At 41.6% G+C, this 23,007-nt stretch overlaps 1 protein-coding gene across 1 annotated transcript in view; it reads right to left on the bottom strand.

The window, feature by feature from the left end:
* Positions 1-18,731, bottom strand: part of ZNF609 (zinc finger protein 609) — a 182,885-nt gene extending 164,154 nt beyond the window's left edge. The window contains exon 1 of the mRNA XM_007450707.1: positions 17,858-18,731. Coding sequence (XP_007450769.1) covers positions 17,858-18,604 — 747 coding nt within the window. The 5' untranslated portion in view covers positions 18,605-18,731. The remainder of the gene's footprint in view (positions 1-17,857) is intronic.
* Positions 18,732-23,007: the final 4,276 nt, after the last annotated feature.

The raw sequence follows: 23,007 nt of genomic DNA, 5'->3' as shown, positions 1-23,007 counted from the left end.
CATCAAATGTAATAAAATCTAGCCAAGCAAAGCCTGACCAGGTCAGTTCTCAAATGGTAAAATAAAAGATGCTTAAACTTAAGGGAACAGGATTGAGCTTTATGAGGTATATAGGTCATGTACAAGCCAGCCCTGAACGAATAATCTCAGCCAGTTTCACATTAAAAAAATTCTTCCATTAAGAAAATGAATATGGTAGAATTAAACATGATTTTTCTCTTGTTCCTTTTACCTTTCTGCGCTTTCCAAATTCTTTAAAATAAAGCACTTATTACTTTTGTATTTAAAACTTTTTTTAAAAAAAGCATTAATAGTGGATTTCAATGCCTGAATGCTGAAACTTCAGGAGTAGAAAATAATCTCAAAGAAACCTAAAACCACGTGGACAGGTTGCTGTAATTCACAAGGTCAAGATTCTCCCACTTGCCAAGTAGACAGTTTTCCCTGAGGGCATCAGAGATAACAATGCTTGTACTTTGCCCCAATCTTCTCACTGACAAAATAGGCTTTTGTCTAGAGTCACCAGATGCCTCAGCAAGTGCCTTAGCCAAGTGCCAGAGGCTCAGAGCCTAGATAACACAGCTGAGGTTTGGTACTCCTTACAGGGATTAAGAAACAATCCCCATCCCACAACTCTATTGAGCAAGCTTTGGCAGCTGCCAGGGTCAGTAAAGAATAATGTCTGGACAGGGGTCCAGACACATAGTTACGTTTCTTTCCCATACCAATGCTCTCCTTTTGTCCTCAGAGGGCTCATGTTGCTGCCAACTTCAGGTCTTATGGTCTCCTTGGTTTAGCCACCATGGCTGTCTTTTTTTTTTTTTTGGCTGCGTTGGGTCTTTCGTTGCTGCGCACCGGCTTTCTCTAGTTGCTTCGAGCGGGGGCTACTCTTTGTTGCAGGGCTCGGGCTTCTCATTGCGGTGGCTTCTCTTGTTGCGGAGCACCGGCTCTAGGCGCACGGGCTCAGTAGTTGTGGCACGCTGGCTCTAGAGTGCAGGCTCAGTAGTTGTAGCACACGGGCTCTAGAGCACAGGCTCAGTAGTTGTGGCGCACGGGGTTAGCTGTCCGCGGCATGTGGGATCTTCCCAGACCAGGGATCAAACCTGTGTCCCCTGCATTGGCAGGCGGATTCTTAACCACTGCGCCCGCAGGGAAGTCCCCATGGCTGTCTATCCTTTTTAAAAAACCATGCTGGCAATGATGGGATTTCAGTAAAACTTAAACACTTCCAAATAAACCGAGGGTACCTTGCTCAGGGTACTTTCATAAAAGTTATGAACCTTGATTCTACCTAGTTAAATCCCTTCCGGCCTTTGTCTTGGCATACCAATATTAATAGGCTGTGTTAGAAGAGTTGTAAAACACTCAATATCCAACCATTTCCTGTACCTTGAAATGTTAAGTACTAAAGGGGGTTGGGGAGGAGAGGGAAAAAAACATTAACAACAAGAAATGGAAGGGGGAAAAAACCCTTCTTCTCAGGGCAATGCCTAGACTCCAGAGACCAGGTCCAAGCTCCCTTCCTGCTGTTTCCAGCCACACGACAGCCAAAGCCAAGAACAATCCTTCCACTTACAGAGCCTTCCACACACTTCCCTCCTCAGCCAACTGTGGAGACAGGATGAGAAATTCCGTGGGCACATGCCAGTTCTTGTTTATGAGCCCCGTTACTACCTCAAAGGCTGCTTGACCCAAGGCCTGCCCTCTCTTTGCAGGATCTTTCAAACTTCAAAACGCGATCTTTTCTTGGACTCCTCCTAAGACACTGAGGTGGTTTACTGAACCTCCTGCTCCCAGCCTAGGTCCTATCCAATGACTTCTCTGGGGACAGTTTTCTCAGGGAGCAGGCAACATCATCCAATATGGAAGGACAATTTACCCACCCATACATAGTGGAGAAAAACTGAAAGATTTTATATTAAAGATAAAAGCAAACACTTTCAGAAGTAACTTCAATGGGCCATCAAGAAAGAGGTCATAAGAGTTGAAATGACCAAAAATCGAGTGACCCTCTCCTTTGCTGTCACAATACAGAAGAGAGGGTGGGAAAGAAGATACCTGTTTTGCTAATAATTCAACTCTGTCCTGCACCCAGAGCTTATTTCTGAAATCTCGTAATAGAAATTTTCCTGCATTGAAATTCCACACCCTATTGACTAGGAGTTGAAAAGAGACATTTGGAAGCCAAATATTTAGACTATTTTTTGCCTTTCCATCCTACCATAGATCCCTTTCCCCCCATAATTCCATCCCACCTTTTAGGGATTAAGAGAGAGTGAAAACCTAGACATAGTTAGACATAGCTATTGGTTAGAGTCTGGTTCTCTATTGCCTTTGGTTAAAAAAAAAGATTAAAGATTTGTGTGTGTGTGTGTGGAGACATAACATTAACAACAGAAAACTGCATATATTATGCAACTCACTGCATTTTCATAAACATAAAATTACATAAACACAGCCGTGTAACACCCACATCAAAAAACAGTATTTTAGCAAACAGTTCTCAAATGGGATTTTGCCCTCTAGGGGACATCTGGCAATATCTGGAGACATTTTTGGTTGTCTCAAGCTTGGGGGGAATGCTACTGGCACCTAGTGGGTAAAGGCAAAGATACTGCTAAACATCCTACAATACATTGGGCTGCCCTCAGCCCCAAATGCCAATGATGCTGTTGTTGAAACTTCTGGATTACGCTCCAAAAACCCTCCTTCTACTTTCTCTCCAGTAAGGGCCTTTACCACTGAAATGCAAAACTCCTTTGCTCTAGCAGAAAAGCTGCTGTTACCATGATCACAGATGAAAAAACTCACCTGCCTGGGAAAAACAGGAGAGGTTGCAAGGAAGAAAAAATAAAACAGAACAAACATTTGCTGCTGGCTTACAACTCCTAGACTACCACATACTATGCACTTACAGAGTGCTTTTAATCCATAACAATTTAAGGAAAATGAGATTCAGAGAGGTAGTTTGCAAGATTCCACATATATTCAGCGGCAGTGCTGGGGTTCAAACACAGGTCTAATTACAAAGTCTATGCTTACATTTTAATTCCATTGTGGAAGTTCAGAATGATTTGGAAGAGGCTGTGAAAGGCAGAAAAAATAGGGAAAGTGGTTAAAGTAAAAAGCAAAGATCATTATTCACAAGTAGCATGGGAAAGGAACTTTTCCTTAAAGCATGACTCAAACCAGTAAACCAAATCTAACTACAGAACTAATCAAGTTCTTTTTTTTTTTTTTTTTTTTAAGAAACATTTATTTTATTATTTTTGGATGCGTTGGGTCTTTGTTGCTGCGTGCGGGTTTTCTCTAGTTGCAGCGAGCGGGGGCTACCCTTTGTTGCGGTGCGCAGGTTTCTCATTGCGGTGGCTTCTCTTGTTGCGGAGCACAGGCTCTAGGCGCGTGGGCTTCAGTCTTTGTGGCATGCGGGCTCAGTGGTGTGGCTCGCGGGCTCTAGGGCACAAGCTCAGTAGTTGTGGCACACGGGCTTAGTTGCTCCACGGCATGTGGGATCTTCCCAGACCAGGGCTCGAACCCATGTCCACTGCATTGGCAGGAGGATTCTTAACCACAGTGCCACCAGGGAAGCCCGTAAGCAAGTTCTATAATCCCTTTCAGAGAATTAAAAAATGATTTTGTAGACATGTGTTCCCTGTTGTAGGTTTGTACACTCTCCATTACACAGGGAAGCACTGCCCAATATGCCATCTAAGTTAACTACATTCTTGGTGCTCCTCAGGGATCTATCCTGGGCCCCTTCCTTTTTCTCTCATTCAAGGGTCACATTCTCCCTAGGTAGCTCACCCACCTTTATGGCATCAATTACCATTTATTTGTTCCCATTAGTAATTCCCATATCTTTAGATTTCCAGTTCTCTCTCATAACCTCCAGACCTTAAGGGACATTTCCACTTGGTTGTTCATTCATTTAACTCCCTTCTCCAAATTAACTACTACTCATTTTTCAGATATTTACTCAAACTTCTTCATGGATATTTTCTCTGACAGTGACCCTGATATGCATGTGATTATTTGATTCCATTCTGTCTCTCCTACTAGATTTACTATTCAGTAGCCTGCAAGTTGAACTTGGGAAATGTTTCTGAAAGATGTAGAAGAATATAAGCAGGATAAATACTATGATAAGGAACCATTTCCTAAGATAATGTCAGTACGAGAACATTTAAGAAAAGATAATTTTTACTAAGTGAGCACCACATTAAAATCTAAGTTTCCGGGAGTTCCCTGGTGGTCTAGTGATTAGGATTCTGTGCTTTCACTTCCATGGCCTGGATTCAATCCCTGGTTGGGGAACTCCCGCAAGCCCCATGGCTTGGCCAAAAAGAAAATAATAATAAATAAATAAATAAAATCTAAGTCTCCTTTAAAAAGTTTGTTTCTTGGGAGGTATTATTTAGGCCAAAGATATCATCTCTTGCTATCAAGTCCTAAACTACGCTGATCTCAAATTCCTTCCCAAAACCATCCCTAAAGGGTGATAAACCAGCCATTTGCTATTTTTCTTGCCAGTAGCAAGTAAACAGGTGATAGCGAAAGTACTAATATTTATTTGTTGTTGTTAAAAATAAAACTAAACCATCCAAGTTTATATTTAGGCACTCATTCCGAACACCACCGTCACAAAGCCCAGCTCCACTACTTCCTCACCGCCACAATCATCCAAACATACCTCTCAGGCTGCTCCCAGTTCATTTCAACAAGCTTTCACCAGCATCAAAGCTCTATGCGCGGGTTTCCCTGGTGGCGCAGTGGTTGAGAGTCCTCCTGCTGATGCAGGGGACGCAGGTTCGTGCCCCGGTCCAGGAAGATCCCACATACCGCGGAGCGGCTGGGCCCGTGAGCCATGGCCGCTGAGCCTGCGCGTCCAGAGCCTGTGCTCTGCAACGGGAGGGGCCACAGCAGTGAGAGGCCCGCAAAAAAAAAAAAAAAAAAAAAACCTCTATGTGGGCAAGGGAATGGGAAGGATTAAAGTGGGATTTGTCTGCCTCTTTGCTCCTACTTTTGGTTATTAGATATGAAATGGAAGATGAAATGTGACTAGGGAATAAAAACAAATGAGAAATCTGAAAATATTAGTCAAATATGAAAATGTCATTGGAGTATTATTTTCCAACTACCTTTCCAGACTTTTCTCTGCATTGAATGCCACTTCAGGTCACTAATCCAGAAGAAGCCAGAGACAGCCCTAACTAACTTGGTTTGTAAACAACAGTCAGTTTTTCCTCTTTGTGCGATATCTAAGGACACCTACCTGCTTAGTTCTAAAAGGGCTGATTGGAGAGTTGGAAAGTGACATTATTTTGAGCCTTTAAGTCTGCTCTATCCCATCCCTTCCCCTGCTTTGAAAAGAAGCCCCATTTCACAAAGGCTAAGGGGAAAAACCCCAAAGCTTCCTAAATCAATAAGTTTAGAATCCATTTCCGGTAGCTTTGCTCTAGCCAAACTGCTTCTCAGGGAGTGGCAAACTGTAATTTCCTTCTTCCTCAGCGATGCACTGGCCTTCAACCAGAAACATTTCACTTAGCTCTTGAACATGAAAACTTCTCTCTCTCCAGTCCTACAGGCCAACTGCAATGTTCTGGCCAAGAGCTGCCACCAGCACACAGCTGGAAGCATAGCACTGGCACCAAGCCTTCAAATAAGGTACCCTATTCACAGCAGGTAAAAACCTGTAGTCAGCAGTACAGTGGTTTTCTTGATACAACCAATGCTGTGTCCAGACTGTAATGAATACCCATGGTAGAACTTACAAAAATGACTACTTTTTCCTGGTTAATTACTTTCAATTGGAGAGGAGAAGAAAAGCCCCTCTCTAAATCTCCAGTGAAATATAATCCCATCCGGTTAGGGCTGGACCAATAACAAATGTAAAAGTGAGTATCATAAATAACAAAAAATAATTAAAATAACTACAGGATATTAAAGAAGCATGATATAGATTCTAAGTGTAAGTGAGAAAAGGACAGAAAATGAAGAGTAGCTGAAGGAGGTTACAAAAGGCACTGGGCCTAAGAAAGAGAGATTAGGCTCAAGGATATTTATGTTGGTAGGACGAGAACAGCTCTGTTCTTCAGTTTGCCTATAGGATGGTTTTTGTTTAACTCAAGGATAAGATATGAGGTTAGCATATACAAATGGCTTTATTTCTTCAGTGATCAAGGGAACCTAAAGAGAAGGAATTTGTGGTATTGTGAGGAACAAGAAAGTCAGAACTGGGACTTCCCTGGTGGCAGAGTGCTTAAGAATCCACCTGCCAATGCAGGGGACATGGGTTCGAGCCCTGGTCCAGGAAGATCCCACATGCCGCGGAGCAACTAACCCTCTGTGCCACAACTACTGAGCCTGAGCTCTACAGCCCGTGAGTCACAACTACTGAGCCCGCCAGCCACAACTACTGAAGCCAGCATGCTTAGAGCCTGTGCTCCGCAACAAGAGGAGCCATTGCAATGAGAAGTCCACGCACCACAATGAAGAGTAGCCCCCGCTCGCTGCAACTAGAGGAAGCCTGCACACAGCAATGGAGACCCAACACAGCCATAAATAAATAAATAAATAAATAAATTTATTTAAAAAAAGAAAACAAAGTCAGAACTGAAAAGTAAATGCAACAGAAGAATCATCATTATATTGGGCTGGATTCAATCCATGGACCCATAAATTTCCACTATAGAGAGACTCTGGACCCCTAGATTTCTTCTGTCATAAAATACTTCTGTACACTAAATAGATAACATAACCAAACCAACTTTATGTGACTGGCAAAAAAAAAAGAAAGAAAAAGAAAAAACAAAGAACAATGTGAATGGTTTGGGCCTAGCAGTTATTCCATCCATTGAGTATACACTCTGGAGGGAGCCAGAGATGGGAGACTTGAACTGGCTGTTCACTTATCTGGTTTCCATTGCAATGTGTCTCCTCATAGTGTAAGCATTTTGCCAGGGTTAGGGTAATTCTAGTGCTTACAAATACATATTTTTCATCAATACAGTCCTCAAACACAAGCCAGCTTTTACATGAGACCGCAGCTGAAGAAATAATGGTTTGTTTCAATGCTAAAGAAAAAATTGTTCATGTTGAATTTATGAAGCCAGTATGGCAATCTCCAACATATGTATAAGCAAAATGGAAAATGCCTTATGGCATATTTTATCTAAAACAGACACTCTACCAGATGTTTAGGAATCTGCATACTGATAGAATTAAGATCTAGTCTAATATGGTGTATATAAATGTGTAGTCACTTTGTATGATGACTTCTTCCCCACATTTGCCAATTTTTTCTCCTCCTTTGCAAAGGTATATGCATACTCAAAAACCTAAAAAGATCCATTTAAGTATAGATTACTGTAAATTTTGACATCATAGATAATATAATTATCAGTACTAAAAACCATGTTTTAAATTTTATTATATGGGGAGTTCACTGGCAGTCCAGTGGTTAAGACTCCGTGCTTCCACTGCAGGGGGCTCAGGTTCGATCCCTGGTCGGGGAACTAAGATCCCACATGCCATGCAGTGCAGCCGAATTTTAAAAAAAATTATTATATGAAAAGTTTAGGTTATGTGATTATAATTTTGCCCCAAACATGACATTCCATAATGATTTTAACTATAAGTTTGCAGCATATTCAAGTATGTGTTCATCTCTGATAACAATTAGCATTCTAACTATAATGAGACTTAAAATCCCAGTAGGGAAATACTTTATATTCAAAAACATTTAATTTTCTTCCTGACTTCAAAGAAATAGTATGTGTTTACGCAAAGAAAGACAGTGAACCTCTACTACTTTTGTGAAGTGATGCTGTCTCTTCTTAAAACAGCATGTTTAATTTGAATATGTCCAGAAGAAGGCTCAGGAACAGGTCTTTATTGGATAGCTGCATTATTTTATATTAGAGTGTCATGGATTTCTGGAAAATTAAGACCACCTATTGTCCAACATAAGCACAGAAATACATTCACAAATCACAGAGAAAAGAAGCTGCTTTTGGATTAGCAATAAATTTAGATTATCTAAACCTGTCTTCTGCTCCCCTCCAATTTAAATAGAAAAAAATCACAAGTTGCCTATATATGGCAAAACATATCTAGTCATAGGAATTTTGTTCAAATTTGCTTTAAAAAATCTGAAACAATAATTTTAAAATGAATCAGTAACACTGATATGGATGTTCTACTTTAAAGGCTATAACTATCAAAAATTTATTAATTAGTTCTCCTAATTAAGGGGATAATGAGAAGTCAGATTCATTGTGTCTATATTCCTAAATGACCCCAACACAATGAGCAATGAAAAAGGAAAGCTGGAGGAAGATCTTGACCATGCTGTAAAACACTTGAGGATCACATGATATCTAAAGTGCAGGGCACAGCTCCATCTGCAAATGGCAAAAAGCAAGAACAACTTTAAATGTTCCCTGGCTGAGTGAGTAACAGGGATTTCCAGAGCCTGTATAGTGAAATAAAAGTCCTTTCTGCAACGACAGTGGTTTTTAATCAAGAGGCACATTAAAAGTACCTGCTGAAGTTTTAAAAAAATATGTACATGCTTGGGGTCCCCAACCCTATAAATTTTACTTCAGTAGGGCACTTTTACTTTGTAGAAGCTCCAGAAGGGATTCTGACATGTGCCTCCACTTGAGAAGCCTCAGCGCCAAGAGACTCTTCATCCAGAATTTCTCTAACCTCATGCTACTTCGGTTGGTATATGATGAATATGTACACCTCCTTTCTACAATACTCTCTGTACCAGTCAGTACAGAGTTAAGTATTTAACTTCTAAAGAAACATATCAAATAGGAAATGTCAACTCTGAGCTGAGTGGGCTGGAGTACCAGTTTACAAAAAACTTTTTACAGTTAAAGAGAACCCGTTACTAAACAAAAAGAGCGGCCAAGAGAATACAAAGAGATGGCCAACAGGTACACAAAAAGATGCTCAATATCACTAATCATCAGAGAAATGCCCATCAAAACCACAATGAGATAGTACCTCACACCTGTTAAAACGGCTACTAAAAAGACAAGAAATAACATGTGTTGTCAAGGTTGTGGAGAAAAGGGAGCCCTTGTGCACTGTTGGTGGGAATGTAAATTGTGCAGCCACTACAGAAAACAGTTTGGAGGTTCCTCAAAAAATTAAAAATGGAACTACCATATGATCTAGCAATTCCATTTCTGGGTATTTATCTGAAGAAAACAAAAATACTGATTTGAAAAGACATATTAAAAAAAAACCACATATGCACCCCCATGTTCACTGCAGCATTATTTACAATAGCCAAGACATGGAAAGAACCTCAATGTCCATCAATGGATAAATGGGTAAAGAAAACGTGGGGTGTGCATGTGTATATATATACACATATACACAATGCAATATTATTTGACCATAAAAAGAATGAAATCTTGCCATTTGTGACTGCATGAATGGGCATTATGCTACATGAAATAATTCAGACAGAAAAAGATAAATACCATATGATTCCACTTATCTGTGGAATCTAAAAACAAGTAAACAAAAACCTGAGGACATGGACATAGAGAACAGATTGGTGGCTACCTGCGGTAGGGGGTGGGGGGTGGGCGAAATGGGTGAAGGAGGTCAAAAGGTACATTTCCAGTTACAAAATGAATAAGTCATGGGGATATCACATAAAGCATAGTGACTATACTTAATAATACTGTATTGCATATTTGAAAGTAGCTAGGAAAGTAAATCTTGAAAATTCTCATCACAAGAAAAAAAAAATTTTTTTGTAACAATGAGGATGTTAGCTGGACTTACTGAAGTGATCATTTAGCAATATATACAAATATTATATCATTACATTGTGCACCCGAAACTAATATAATGTTATGTCAATTATACCTCAATCAAAAAAAAAGTCCAAGAACGGATTTAATGTAAAGGTTTGGTTCATTTAACCCAAGCTAGTATTTGCCCCTAAGGCTGGAACCCAGTGGTCTCAAATTTGAAAATACTCAATTAGTGTATTTTTCACAGGCACACAGTCGAATTGTACTCTCCCAGTGGACAATATTTCAAGTTGAAAACTGACCACCTCCTAAAAATCTAAGAACTGCCTTTTTACTTCCTGCAGCTAGTGACAAATTCACAAAAAGAAGCATCTCAATCCTTATTCTTCTCTTGACTGTTTAGACTACCTGTAGTTCTAATCCTTTCAAAAGGCTGAAGTCTGCACTCTTCAAAGATTAACAGAAGGAAAAAAAAACTTTCCGAACTAAAACAATCATGTTGTGCTTGCTTCAGCAGCACATATACTAAAACAATCATGTTACAGTCATTTCAATGCTTAGAAAAATAATTCAGGGGCTTCCCTGGTGGCGCAGTGGTTGAGAGTCCGCCTGCTGATGCAGGGGACACGGGTTCGTGCCCCGGTCCGGGAAGATCCCACATGCCGCGGAGTGGCTGGGCCCGTGAGCCATGGTCTCTGAGCCTGCGTGTCCGGAGCCTGTGCTCCGCAACGGGAGAGGCCGCAAACAGTGAGAGGCCAGCGTACCACACACACACACACAAAGTTAAATATCCCTTTTGCTTTCAAAGTCCCAAACCCTTAGGATTGCTTCCAATTTTAGGTTCCTGTCAGTTCGCCCATAAAGAGAAAAGATATATCTGAACATCACTCAGGAAATTAAAAAAAAAAAAACCATACCTACTGTCCAGAGTTACTTTTTACCCCTTCAAGTTTTTGGTGAATTTGATCTTCACTATTAAGAGGACAATGTGCTCTACAACAGTGGATCTCAAACTTCAGTGTCTATCATGATCAATGGGAGAGCTAATGGTAAAACATAAATTGCTGGGCCTTAAGCCTAGAGTTTCTGACTTGGGGGCCTGGGATGGGGCCTGATACTTGAATTTCTAACAAGTTCCCAGATGCTATGCTGATGTTGCTGGTATAGGGATAACAGCTTTATAAGAAGGTAAAAGGAAGTAATTCTCTCCCACCTTAGCTGTCACCTTTCTCATGTAAAAACACTTCTCTACCGAGCACTTCCAACAAGAGAGACACTTAGGATTTAAAAACATCTCCAGGTTCTGAAAGCTAAAAGACTTCTTTTTTCCCCACTTCACAAGGGCTCCAATGTCACAAATGACATTAAAGCAGTGGAAATCCAGAAAAAGGAAAATTAAGGTCAGAATGATTGTAAACTCTGCTCAAGAACCTTACTGGGCACATATTACTTCTTCAGTCTGAACAGTGTTTCCTTTGGGTCTCCTAAGGCAAGAGAAATGCCCAAAGGAAGAAAGAAGTAGCTTGTTTCATAACACTAAAAACACAAGGACAGGCTCTGAAAACAAGAGAATTTTGCTCCATAAGTAAAAAATCACAAAATGCTATGAATTTTCTTTCCTTTGTCATACTATTCTCCATCTCAAAAGAGCTATTCTTCTTACTGAAGACTGACCCAAACTCTATACTTTCTTAGGTAGCTTAAATATTGACTATGTCAATGTCACCTAGGATGAACAACTTCAGAGAATAGGATTTGTTAAAAATGTCTCCTCAGCCAGCCTGGGAAGCTTCTTACTCGGGTGGGTGCTCTCAACCGTGACTAAACTGTACCTAGAGAAATATATTTTAAAATATTAATATGGCCTAGCATTTTCCTGATGGTAATCCTTCCAGGCCCATCCCAATGGCACAACTGGGAAATTAAATGAAGAGAAAAGCAATCTCCTCTCTGCTCTCTACTTTCAGATGCTCCTCCTCTACAGCTTTGCCACGCACAGACTCATTTCTATACATATACACTGAGATAGAACATTCGCACACACACAAATAACGCTCGGCAGGAACCAAAAATCAAAGCCTAACCCCAACGTTTTTAAGTGAGCAAGTCCAATTTCCTTCTTTGTAGCCCTTGACACATGCTGGCCGGGAGCCGTCTGGATTTTTTTCTGCCTTGTTCCTGCACCAGAAGGCTCTGCACTGCAGGTCAGGGGATGATAAGGAAATGAACAGTGTAATTTCCAAGGCCTCTGAACACAGCCCTGTCAGCAGCTCTGGAGGCGGGTTACTCAAGCATGGCCTGAAGAGTGAAAACCACTGAGAGGAGGGCTCAGACAGCCAGCAGTGGCAGGATCTCAGCTGGGCATGTTACTGCCATCTCCAGCCTGAAAGCCCAAGCCCTGCTGCCTCCCTGGATGAGCTCTGTTGGTAAAAGCTCTTATACACAAATGGCAAAAATACCAGTTCATGCTGGAGGAGGAAGATTAAGGACTAGGACTTAGATTTTCCATGTACTCTTGTGTAGAAACAGAAACATTTAGTGCTCCTCCAGCATACATGAGATTGCACCTGCTGGCAAACCCACAGTAATATCTATCCAACATACTCAACCCCATACCAGGGATATGGCCAAAAAGGAAACTCAATTCATATGAAATCTGAAATTCAACAGGCCACTTCAATACCCTTTGAAGCCAATTTCTGGTTTCTACCTCATCAAACCCCACTATAAATATCACGGCCTTTAGAACACATTACCAGCATTCAAGCTTCCCAATCCAGGTTTGGAACTTCTCCTGAGAACAGCGCTGCACGTCTTAGCCAACATGCTTATCTATTCATACTGGGCTTCCGGTATAGGTGGTATGTTGTTATATTTCAGCCCGTTATTGCCTACAGCAAACTGAGACATATTTCAACTCAAATCATGTTATTCTTCTTTTCTAATATTTATTAAATGCTCCGTATGTGCCAAACACCATTCTAAGTGTTTTATATGAATTAACTAATTGAATTTCACAAAAATCCTATTAAGGAACTATTGTTTCCTCATTTTGCAGATGAGAAAACTGAGGTAGCTCAGTTAAGTAATTTGTTCAATATCACTCAGTTAATAAGTGTCAAAGCTGGGATACAAACCCTGGTAGTTTGGCTCCAGACTTCATACTCTTAATCACTAAGTTATGCATAAGAGCTCATGTGCAGTTTAAGTTTACAAGACTGGTGTTAGGTTGGAAGCGGCTCCCAATGCCCAACTTATGAAGTGTCCACCTTTAATGATGGTTAAAGAAAATTCACAAACATTAAAGTATATAGCAATTATCTGGAGTGTCTTCTGGAAGTACAGATTTCTGGGCCCCTACCCCTAAAACTTATTTAGCAGATATGGGGTAAGGTCCAAGACTGCATTTCTGACATTCAGATGATATGATGCACATGGTTTTATGGACCACAATTTCAGGAACTCTGCTCTAGATGGTAAACTGTAAGCAAAGAGCAGCAACCATCTCTGTTCTGTTCACCAGTGTACACCCAGTACTAAGCACAATACCTGGAATGTAAAATGCACTCAGTTAATATACAGAATGAATGAAAGATGACAATGGTATCTAACAGTATCATCTCTTTACAAAACAGTTAATATCCACAATACATTTACGGTCTGCCTATTAGTGATATATCCAAGAAGCACAAGGGCAGGGTTTTTTTTTTTCATACCTGCAATTGCCAAATAAAGAGGGAACTGGCGATGCCTCGATGATTACAATGAAAATTTGACTGAATGCAATACTCCAGAACACATACACACACACACTCTCAAGAAGTCAAACTCAAAGTAGCAGTTTAAAAAGTAACTTTCCGTCTGTATGTATAAGAGGGGAGGTTCAGCACCAGCTATAAATGGTTGTTCTTTGTAAACATCATCACCTTACCAAAGAAAGTGAAACTCAAAGATCCTTTGTTTACTGAGTGCCTACAATATTAAAATCGGTATAGAAAACAAATGAAAGCAGTCTTAAGAGCACCTAGGCATTTACATCCAATGTTTCTGAGGTAGTCTTTAAGTGGGAAAACAGAATCCTTCGTAACAATGAAGGATTTGTTAAGAATCCCAGAGTAACAATATGCCAGAAGAACTTGGTAAACAAAAACCTGGCTTTGCCACTGACTACCTGTGAGAGTCTAGGTAAGTCACATGACCTCTCTGGTCTCAGTTCCCTCTTCTATAAAGTGAGGAGATTGGACAAGATAATCTTTCTCAGGGCCCTCCTTGAATTACAACACCCGGATGGAAAACAGAGCTGCTGAAGAAAAAATAAATTAAGCTCAGACTTCGTTGTAGTTAGAGAATGCATCTCTGTCCCACATAAATATCAACTTCTTTTAATTTTTTCCAAGAAGGAAAATGCTTGAGGGTATTTGGCTTCAGGAAGCAAGGCTAACTGCTATTTCATCACTAGCTGAGAAAGAACAGCTTGTGAAGGAGGAAGGTGTTAAGAGAGAAAGCCCTGGATCAGAAGGAATAAAAGAGACCTGACCTTGGTTGAGCAATGAGGGATTGCAACACGAGAGAAATGAGATGGAAGGCATAAACTAGGGCAAGAAAACAAAATCAAGGGCAAAGGAAGATGCTCTTAGAACACAGGATATGATAGCAAACATGATCGGAAGGGGAAAGAGCAAAGAGCACACTTTAGTTTTGTCTCCTAAACTAATGGGGGAAGTGGTAAATATGTGTATGCAGCATTCTGAGAGCAGCAGAAGCTGAGACACAAACATGGGGAAAGCACAGTGCAGTGTTTCTACCTTCCAAGATCAAAAGCAGCAGCTGAAGAGACAAGGAGAGCTTCTGGCTGCAAACTTCTAGATCCTTTAGCCACTAGAGCTTTACTTTATACGATCTGGAAAAAAAAGGAGTCTCACCTTAAACTCCTGGTTTAAGCCCCAACTCAGAGTCAACACAGATAGATCACTGGCTTCTGTGGTTTGTAAATTCTTTTTATGAGCACTAAGCTGGGGACATTCAGACAGGCACTCTCCCTCATCCTACCTCCCCTTCCATCCCTAACTCAACAACCTATCAATCAAACCAAAGACAAGGAACAGACAGGAGCTGGAAGGCTCTGTCTTGTTTATTCCTCAACATTCCCTCCCCCATCTCTTCAGCTGGGAGGAAGTATGAGGCAAGAGTGTTCAATGACAATTCAGGGCAGCAGTAGTTGCTAAGACACTCTAGGTCTCTCCTAGAACCCTGGGAAACAGCACAGTGAAGCCTGCCAGAGAGAGGTGTGGTGGAGCAAAAGTGGGATCCCATGAAGGGAAATCCACATTCTTGGCTGACTGAAATTCGCTCAGCCATAGACTGAGATACCCACCTTGATGAGAGGAGGTCCTGAGGTAGAGAATTAGAATATTCAAATCTCCCTCATTAGCTAGTTGTAGACATGTGACAATTCTGTCCTACACCACAAACTCCACTTGTCTTCTCTCTTGTTTCCAAGGGGTTACAGGAGAGGGTATGGGTAAGGAGACTCCAGCTAAGTCACTTTCCAAATTTTATGAGTTTTCCCTGTTCATGACAGCTTCCAGCTCAGAGTATGTAATTCCTAGATTATATCAAAACATCTGTTTTGTTGTTTTGGTTCTGTTGGTTGTCCCCCACATGGAAGAAACATTCCAAACCAGTTAAGCCATAGGCAACCCATATCTCAGAGACAAAAAAGGAAGTTTTTAAAGACTTAGCTTATGAGTTATATAGTATTAATCACCAAACACTGACTCAAACACCTCTTATGCCCAACACCCTGGGATCCTTGCTTCTCAAAAGCTGCTCCACTCCGAGATTCCTAGCCTGCGTTCCCTTTTGCATCTTTCCCTCCTCCCATTCCAGAAACGCTGTCTCTCTGCACAGTGTTTTCATCTCCTAGCAACTTCCAAGTATTTATTTACATAATTATTTATTTCAATGGCCAAATGCTTTAGAATGGCACCCCACAGAACCAGACTGTTCAAGAGGGTTGAGGGAACAGGGAAAAGAACTGAGAAAGCAGGTTCTTGCTTAGAGTGACATCAAACTGCACAGCAAATTTCCTCTTCTAAGAGTACTTCTCAGTAATTTTACCTTTCCTCCAAAAACAGAAGCACAGTCTCTTTCCCTTTTCTCTCTCATTCCACTGCCCCAATCTCAGTCTTTTTGGGTGACAAGGCATATAACACAGCTATATTATTAAGAAGCAAACCTCCCTGTCACCAAGGTGTATTCTTAGCTGAATATACTGCATCTTTCAGCCCAATTATAATCTGAAGGGCAGCCACCCAACCAGTCCCTGAACCTGTAGGAAGAAAAAGGGTTCCATTGCTTCTCTGCTGAAGACTCTCAAGGACATTTAGACTTAAATCCAATATTAAGATAAGCACCATTAATCCTTTCATCCACAGACCACTACTGGGCTTAGAAGATTGCAACATGAGTTGAGTTCTAAAAAGAAAGGAAACTGAAGGCCACCCTCAGAAGTGGCCACTTTTCAGCACAGGAAGAACAAAGATTATGAACACGGATATACGGCAAGAGTTTACTGGAGCCAGATGTAGGGAACAGTCTAATGGGCCTGGAACAGAAGCAAGAATTCCTGGTACTCCTAGGCCTCTTTAAAACAGTATTATCCATCTGCACCCCAGAGAAAATGGTAAATCACAGCCAGCACAGGATGCACCATGCCAGTAACCAGCTGGAACTTGACTCTGCTGAGGTGGACTGTAGCATCTGCCACCTAAACATAGGCAGACTCTCTGGCAGCTGCCACTGGTAAAAGGGAATAAACCATTGTGTTATTAGTGGAAGAAAACTCACAGCCCTGTTACCAGGGAAGCCCAGATGTTGCTAAGAGTTACAGATGTGCCAGAGGCAAGGACCAAAACACCTAGAGCAAAGAAAGCGTAACCTAGCACTGAGAGGACACCACCACCCAAACATACACATCCTGCCTCTATTAACACTTACATATGGAAAGAGGTATTCCCTGCTACAGCTGATGCAATTACAGAGAAATCAATTTATACTGCATCTGCTGGGATCAGCTGAAAGCATAGGGTGAGCAGAACACAGAGCGGAAAATCAAGAGCCAGTGAACAGCACATTACCAGGCCAGCCGCTTTGCAGGAAATTGTAAGCTGCAGAAGTTTAAGGCAGCCTGAGCTGACCCTAGATTCACACCCACTCTGGTCTAGGCCTGCAAACTCCATTTACTGAGACATGAACTAAGATCATCTTCCCAAAGAAGTAGAACCCCTTGTGGGGCTGCAGGCACCTGTCCTTCCAAGTCAAGCAGAAGGCAAGGTATCATTACACCGTTTGGCAGCTATTAAACCACCAGGAGACGTTGATTCCCAATAGCTGAGGGAGATACCCAGCCAAGAACTATACTTTAGTGGCCAAAGAATCTCTTTCAAGGCCAAACTTTTCATAGCCACTACACTAATCCATAAGACCTGATTAAGTACCTCAGTACCTCCTGCTCCACTGTTTACCTGCCCCAAACTGTGACCTTTTGCTCTTTGGCAATCACCAATAGAAGACTTGGTAGATATCATGTAATGAAACTTACTTAACCCTTTTCTCTTCCAGAGACCGGAAGCACCATTTATCCCATTAAAAACAGCACTCAATTGAAAGCCTATTAAGTTTATCAACTTGTTAAGTTTATCAATGACTCTAAGGATGAAATGTCAATCAAGCTGGGAACCATATAAAGGTTGATGCCAGCCTCTAGTAACAAGTAGCTGAGGTAGGACAAGGACAAGGCTGGAGGTTCTTAACTTATGGAAAATTCATTCTACCAAGCAGCTACCCCCAACAACAGACACTCTTCTCCAAAATGTCCAGGACTGCTGTTAATGAGTCTGTAGGGAATCCCCTAATTTGGAACAAAACCACGTTATCATTACCAGCTGCTCTGACCTTGTAATTGGTCATTACCCAGAAACTAATGAGGCTCCCACAGAGTGCACATAGCATTTGGCAGTTAGTCCAGGGCAGTTCTGACTGGCAGTGGGCAGCCAGATCTGGCCACCTCTTACCTTTTCAGACTTGACTTTCTTTAGCGGGCGACACTCATTCTCCCCTTCCTCTGGCTCCGGTTTAGCTCCCAAAGGGTTGAGCGCTGCCCCAGGCTCAATAGCTATACTCCCAAGTGGCTCCACAGCTCCTGGATCCACCCCTGTGCTTCCATCATACTGACCACCACGTCCTCCCAAGGGAACTGGCTGGAGGACCCCAGGATCCTTTTCTGAACAAGTCCCCACTCCTTCGCTTCTCTCCTTCTTGCTCTTAGATGAGCTGTTCTCCTTCTCCTTTTTGGAGCCGGCTACACTGCGGGATGCCTTAGCCGCCTTCTCTGAGCCCTTGGGAGCAATAGCAGCAACCAGGCTTCCTGCATTGGCACCATCTCCTGAGCGTCCCTGCACCTCTTTCTTGCTAGCTGCCCCCTCACTTGGAGTGAACAGGGACGTCCCTGGAGTGGGTTTGCTAGTGTCTTTGCCACTCTTATTCCTTTTAGATTTTGATTTGCCTTCCTTCCCTTGAGGACCTGGCACTGGGGTCACAAACTTGATGTTGTCTGGTAGTGTAGCCACAGCATTGGGAGCTGGTATCCCCACCTCCTTTGAGCCTGACATTTCCAGTTTCTGCTGGTCCTTTTCCAGATCGGCGTCCAGGTCAATGATGAGATTCCCTACTCCAATGTCCCATTCATCCCCACTGTCGTATGTCTCAACCGGGTTTGCATCCACTCCTTTCCCTCCGGAGGCTCCACTGCTCAAGGACATCTTAGAGTCAACGTCCCACCTCAAGATTCAAGGCTCTTCCTTGCCCCCAGCTTTCCTATTTTCAGCTTCAGCTATGTTCTCAGACCTGCCACATTGGTCAGTATATGCCCAGTGGACACCATCATTGCTGGAAAAAGAAAATTTAAAGAGCTGTTAAAGGAAACAATACAGGCAAAGAGGCTGAAATAAACCCCCACAAAAAACAGACCCTTCCTAGGTGGTTATCACACCGCAATAGACAAGACAAACAGGTTCAGTTGTATTTCTAACCAAGTCACATTGGACCAATGGAAAAGCTAATTCCCACTCCATCTCCACAGGGGAGAGTACAATATTTGCAATTGCCCGGAAATTCAGCGGTCTTAACTAGGAATCCTCTAGAGTTAGTTTCCCATTCCCAAGAGACTTATTTCTACTACCACTGCCAGGCAGCAATCCTCCCTCAATCAATAAAGGCCCTGGCACATCCTCTAGCACAACTTTACTCATACCTCTTTTCTCCTTGCTTCTTCTTGAACTATCAGAGATTCAGAACATAGTCTAGCAAAGGCTAAATCCCTCTACTAACAGGGCCTGTCCCTACTAAAAATAATATAGATTCCTTGTCATTCTACTGCTGGGGGGGGGTGGTGTCTAATTGTGGGTAAGTAAAAGAGAAAAGCAAACAGAACTGGGGAAAAATACAATATCAGAATAGGGGCAAAACCTGCAATTAGAGGAGACAATCCTCAGAGAGGACTTAACCAATCAGCTTCAGTTCAGTTAAGCCAGCCTTATTAAACTCCAGGTTTCAAATTATGTCTAAATACCAGAATTCAATGTAGTCTTTCTCACTACCCACTAAAATACCCAGGAAGAGACACACACACACACACACACACACACACACACACACACACACACACAGAAAATATATTACCCTATCAGTAACTGAACACTACTAAAAAACCTCATGTTAGAATGTGGGAGAAGTCTCTACATTCTAAGAGTATAAGACTGATGGCACTATATTCATAAATACCAGGGCCTCACCACATGGAACAGAGATAGCTAAAAAAGGGGGTGGAATGGGGTGGGTGGTAAAAAAGGCAATTTATACCTCTCCTTGGGGAGTGTACCATCTAGAAAACCTGGCAGCCAACATACACCATCCAGCTGTTACTTTATTATTTTTTTATTTTTATTTTTTGCTGTATGTGGGCCTCTCACTGTTGTGGCCTCTCCCGTTGCGGAGCACAGGCTCTGGATGCGCAGGCTCAGCGGCCATGGCTCACAGGCCCAGCCGCTCCGCGGCATGTGGGATCTTCCTGGACCGGGGCACGAACCTGTGTCCCCTGCATCGGCAGGCAGACTCTCAACCACTGTGCCACCAGGGAAGCCCCCAGCTATTACTTTATGATGAAACCAAAGATTTCTGTTCTTGCTCACTCCCGTTTACCATCTTTCTATATGCATATAGAAAATAACTCTCATAAGATGACAGAGCAGAAAGGGTAAAACAGAGGTGGCACAATGAATCCTACAAAGTAAATATCTAACAGGTAAATGCCATAGATATCTCTTAACAGACATAAGACACATTGTACTTTTCCACCTGCTCTCTCAAGGCAGTGTCAAAGAACCAGGGTGCAGTTCAAGAGATGTCACCTAGGAGAGCAGAGCTATACCAAGTGAATGCTTGATAGCAACTGGGATGTAAGAGAGAAAGGAGTGCACATTAACCTGCCATTTAGCCATAGATCTGAGAAGAAAATACATCCTTTACCCAAGTAGAGAGCTTAGTGCCAACAACAACCAACCATTGCTGACACTGAGTCCACATAGATCTTACTTCATAAAACGATGAGCAAAAACTGTGTGTGGGGGAAAACATGACATAAGAACTATGGGGCATCCCTGGTGGCACAGTGGTTAAGAATCCACCTGTCAATGCAGGGGACATGGGTTCGAGCCCTGGTCCGGGAAGATCCCACATGCCGCAGAGCAACTAAGCCCATACACCACAACTACTGAGCCTGTGCTCTAGAACCCGTGAGCCACAACTACTCAGCCCGCGTGCAACAGCTACTGAAGACTGTGAACCTAGAGCCCGTGCTTGGCAACAAGAGAAGCCACTGCAATGAGAAGCCCGCACACTGCAATGAGGAGTAGTCCCCGCTCACCACAACTAGAGAAAACCCGTGTGCAGCAACAAAGACCCAATGCAGCCATAAATACATAAATTAAAAAAAAAAAAGAACTATGAAAAAATGCCACCCACAAGGTAAAGGCAACATAATCTCTGAAAAACTTAAAGAAATGACACCTCTGATAATGATCTAGAATTCTGAAGAAATTTTTAGTAAAATGTTTGGAATTCTCTATACTATACACTAATTCATTCAAAAAAACGTGTATTAATTGCCTACTAAGTACCAGGCACTAAACTAGGTGCTGGGAATACAGTAGCAAGTGAGAGTGTATAAGGCAGTGGAACATGATACTGAAAATAATTCTATTATGAGGGGCAAAGGCATTTCTAGAAATGGGAATGCCAACTGAATCTGCACTACAAAGGATTATTAAAGCATAGTTCTTCCCAACATCATCATTTGTCACCTCTGCAATCTCTGCAATTGTGGTGAGGCTTAGAGCATAACCCACATTCATCTAACACTTACCCACTTTCCTCTTGAGCTGTACTATCATCAGTATGTAATGTAACCATTAGAGCAATCCCATGTTTGTTTATTCAATAAAACTTTCAAAAGACCTTCCTCCAAAAAACAAATAAACAAAAACCCTTCCTCTAGAAAATAGGATGCTAATGGAAGAGAGACTCTGGAAAGGTATATAAAGGGAAGAATATAAAGTACATAAAAGTGTTTGTGCTCAGAGAGCTCCTGACAGTTCTGCACTGGCTGACCTGTCGTATGGAGCAGGATAAACAAAATATGACAGTAAAGAAGACAGAGATAACTAGGCTGAAATGAAAGATATGAACTTAGACAAAAGAATCTGATTTTATTTTTTAAAAAAGGAGGATGCAAGGAAATGAAAACTGCAATTAAAATTCATACAGAAATCAAAAAAGCACAGAACTAAAACTGTGGAAAATGAATCTGTAAATTACAAGAAAACCTGAGATACTGTTCCAGAAGGCAAAGGAAAAGGAGAGCAAAATGAAAACAATGAGGGAAACTGAAAGGCAGAGAAAGTATTTAATAATACTCAAAGCAAAACTGAAGAGACTAGAACAAATGGGAGAAAAGCAACCCATCAAGGCATTATATATGAATAATACCTTGAGCTGAAAAAAGATCTTGAAAAAGTTCACTACCTTTTCAGCAAAATCAATTTTAAAAAAAGCCAAACTTGCAGACATCCTAACAAAATTTTTGAATTACAAAGGACAAAACTTAGGCCAACCTCAGACTGCTCTGCAATATTAAATGTTAAAAGAGAATGAAAGGGCTTCCCTGGTGGCGCAGTGGTTGAGAGTCCGCCTGCCGATGCAGGGGACATGGGTTCGTGCCCCGGTCCGGGAGGATCCCACATGCCGCGGAGCGGCTGGGCCCGTGAGCCATGGCCGCTGAGCCTGCGCGTCCAGAGCCTGTGCTCCGCAACGGGAGAGGCCACAGCAGTGAGAGGCCCGCGTACCGCAAAAAAAAAAAAAAAAAAAAAAAAAAAAGAAACAAAAAGAGAATGAAAAATCTACAAAGAATTTTGAAGAGAAAAGGTTATTTTCAAGAGTCTTTCACTGAATCAAGTTGTTTGTCACATGTAAAAACAACAGATTTTCAGTTATGTAAGAACATATATATATCCACCTTGTTAAAAACTATCTGAAGCATTAAAATCAGTTCAGTGTAGCATAAAGTTGAATAATTCTTGTAAACAGAAATATCAAATGATTTTTGTAATCTTAAGAGTAAACTCAATGCAGATATTCCTGGAAAAGATAGGAGGCAAAATCAATGCTTGTAATAATGCTGAACCTAGAACGTTTAGCCTTAACATCAGTAAGGAAAGACACTTCCTCAAATTCCTTTTGTCCCAATTCCATATGTCATGGCAAATTGTTTTGTTTTTTTCTAGTAAGCAAGAAATATTGTTATAAAGCAGAAACTAACACACCATTGTAAAGCAATTATACTCCAATAAAGATGTAAAAAAAAAAAGAAATATTGCTGTTAACATGTTTTTTAAATTGTGCTTCTTCTTAAAAGGGAGCTGGAGATGAAAAGAACACCTGATGGTCTGTGCTCATTTTCAAGTTCCACATCTTAAGTGAGATATTCATTAAGTGGAGGGATCTCCTAGAGTATAGTAAAACACCAAAAAGCCATTTCGTAAGAGGAAAAGTCTTAGAAACTGGTATTCTTTAATCTGGAAAGGAGTTAGCTGAAGGGAGGCAAGCTGGT

Source organism: Lipotes vexillifer, unplaced genomic scaffold, assembly GCF_000442215.2.
Source record: "Lipotes vexillifer unplaced genomic scaffold, Lipotes_vexillifer_v1.1 scaffold1019, whole genome shotgun sequence".
Lineage (NCBI taxonomy): Eukaryota > Metazoa > Chordata > Mammalia > Artiodactyla > Lipotidae > Lipotes > Lipotes vexillifer.
This window is presented reverse-complemented; position numbering and strand designations above follow the sequence as displayed.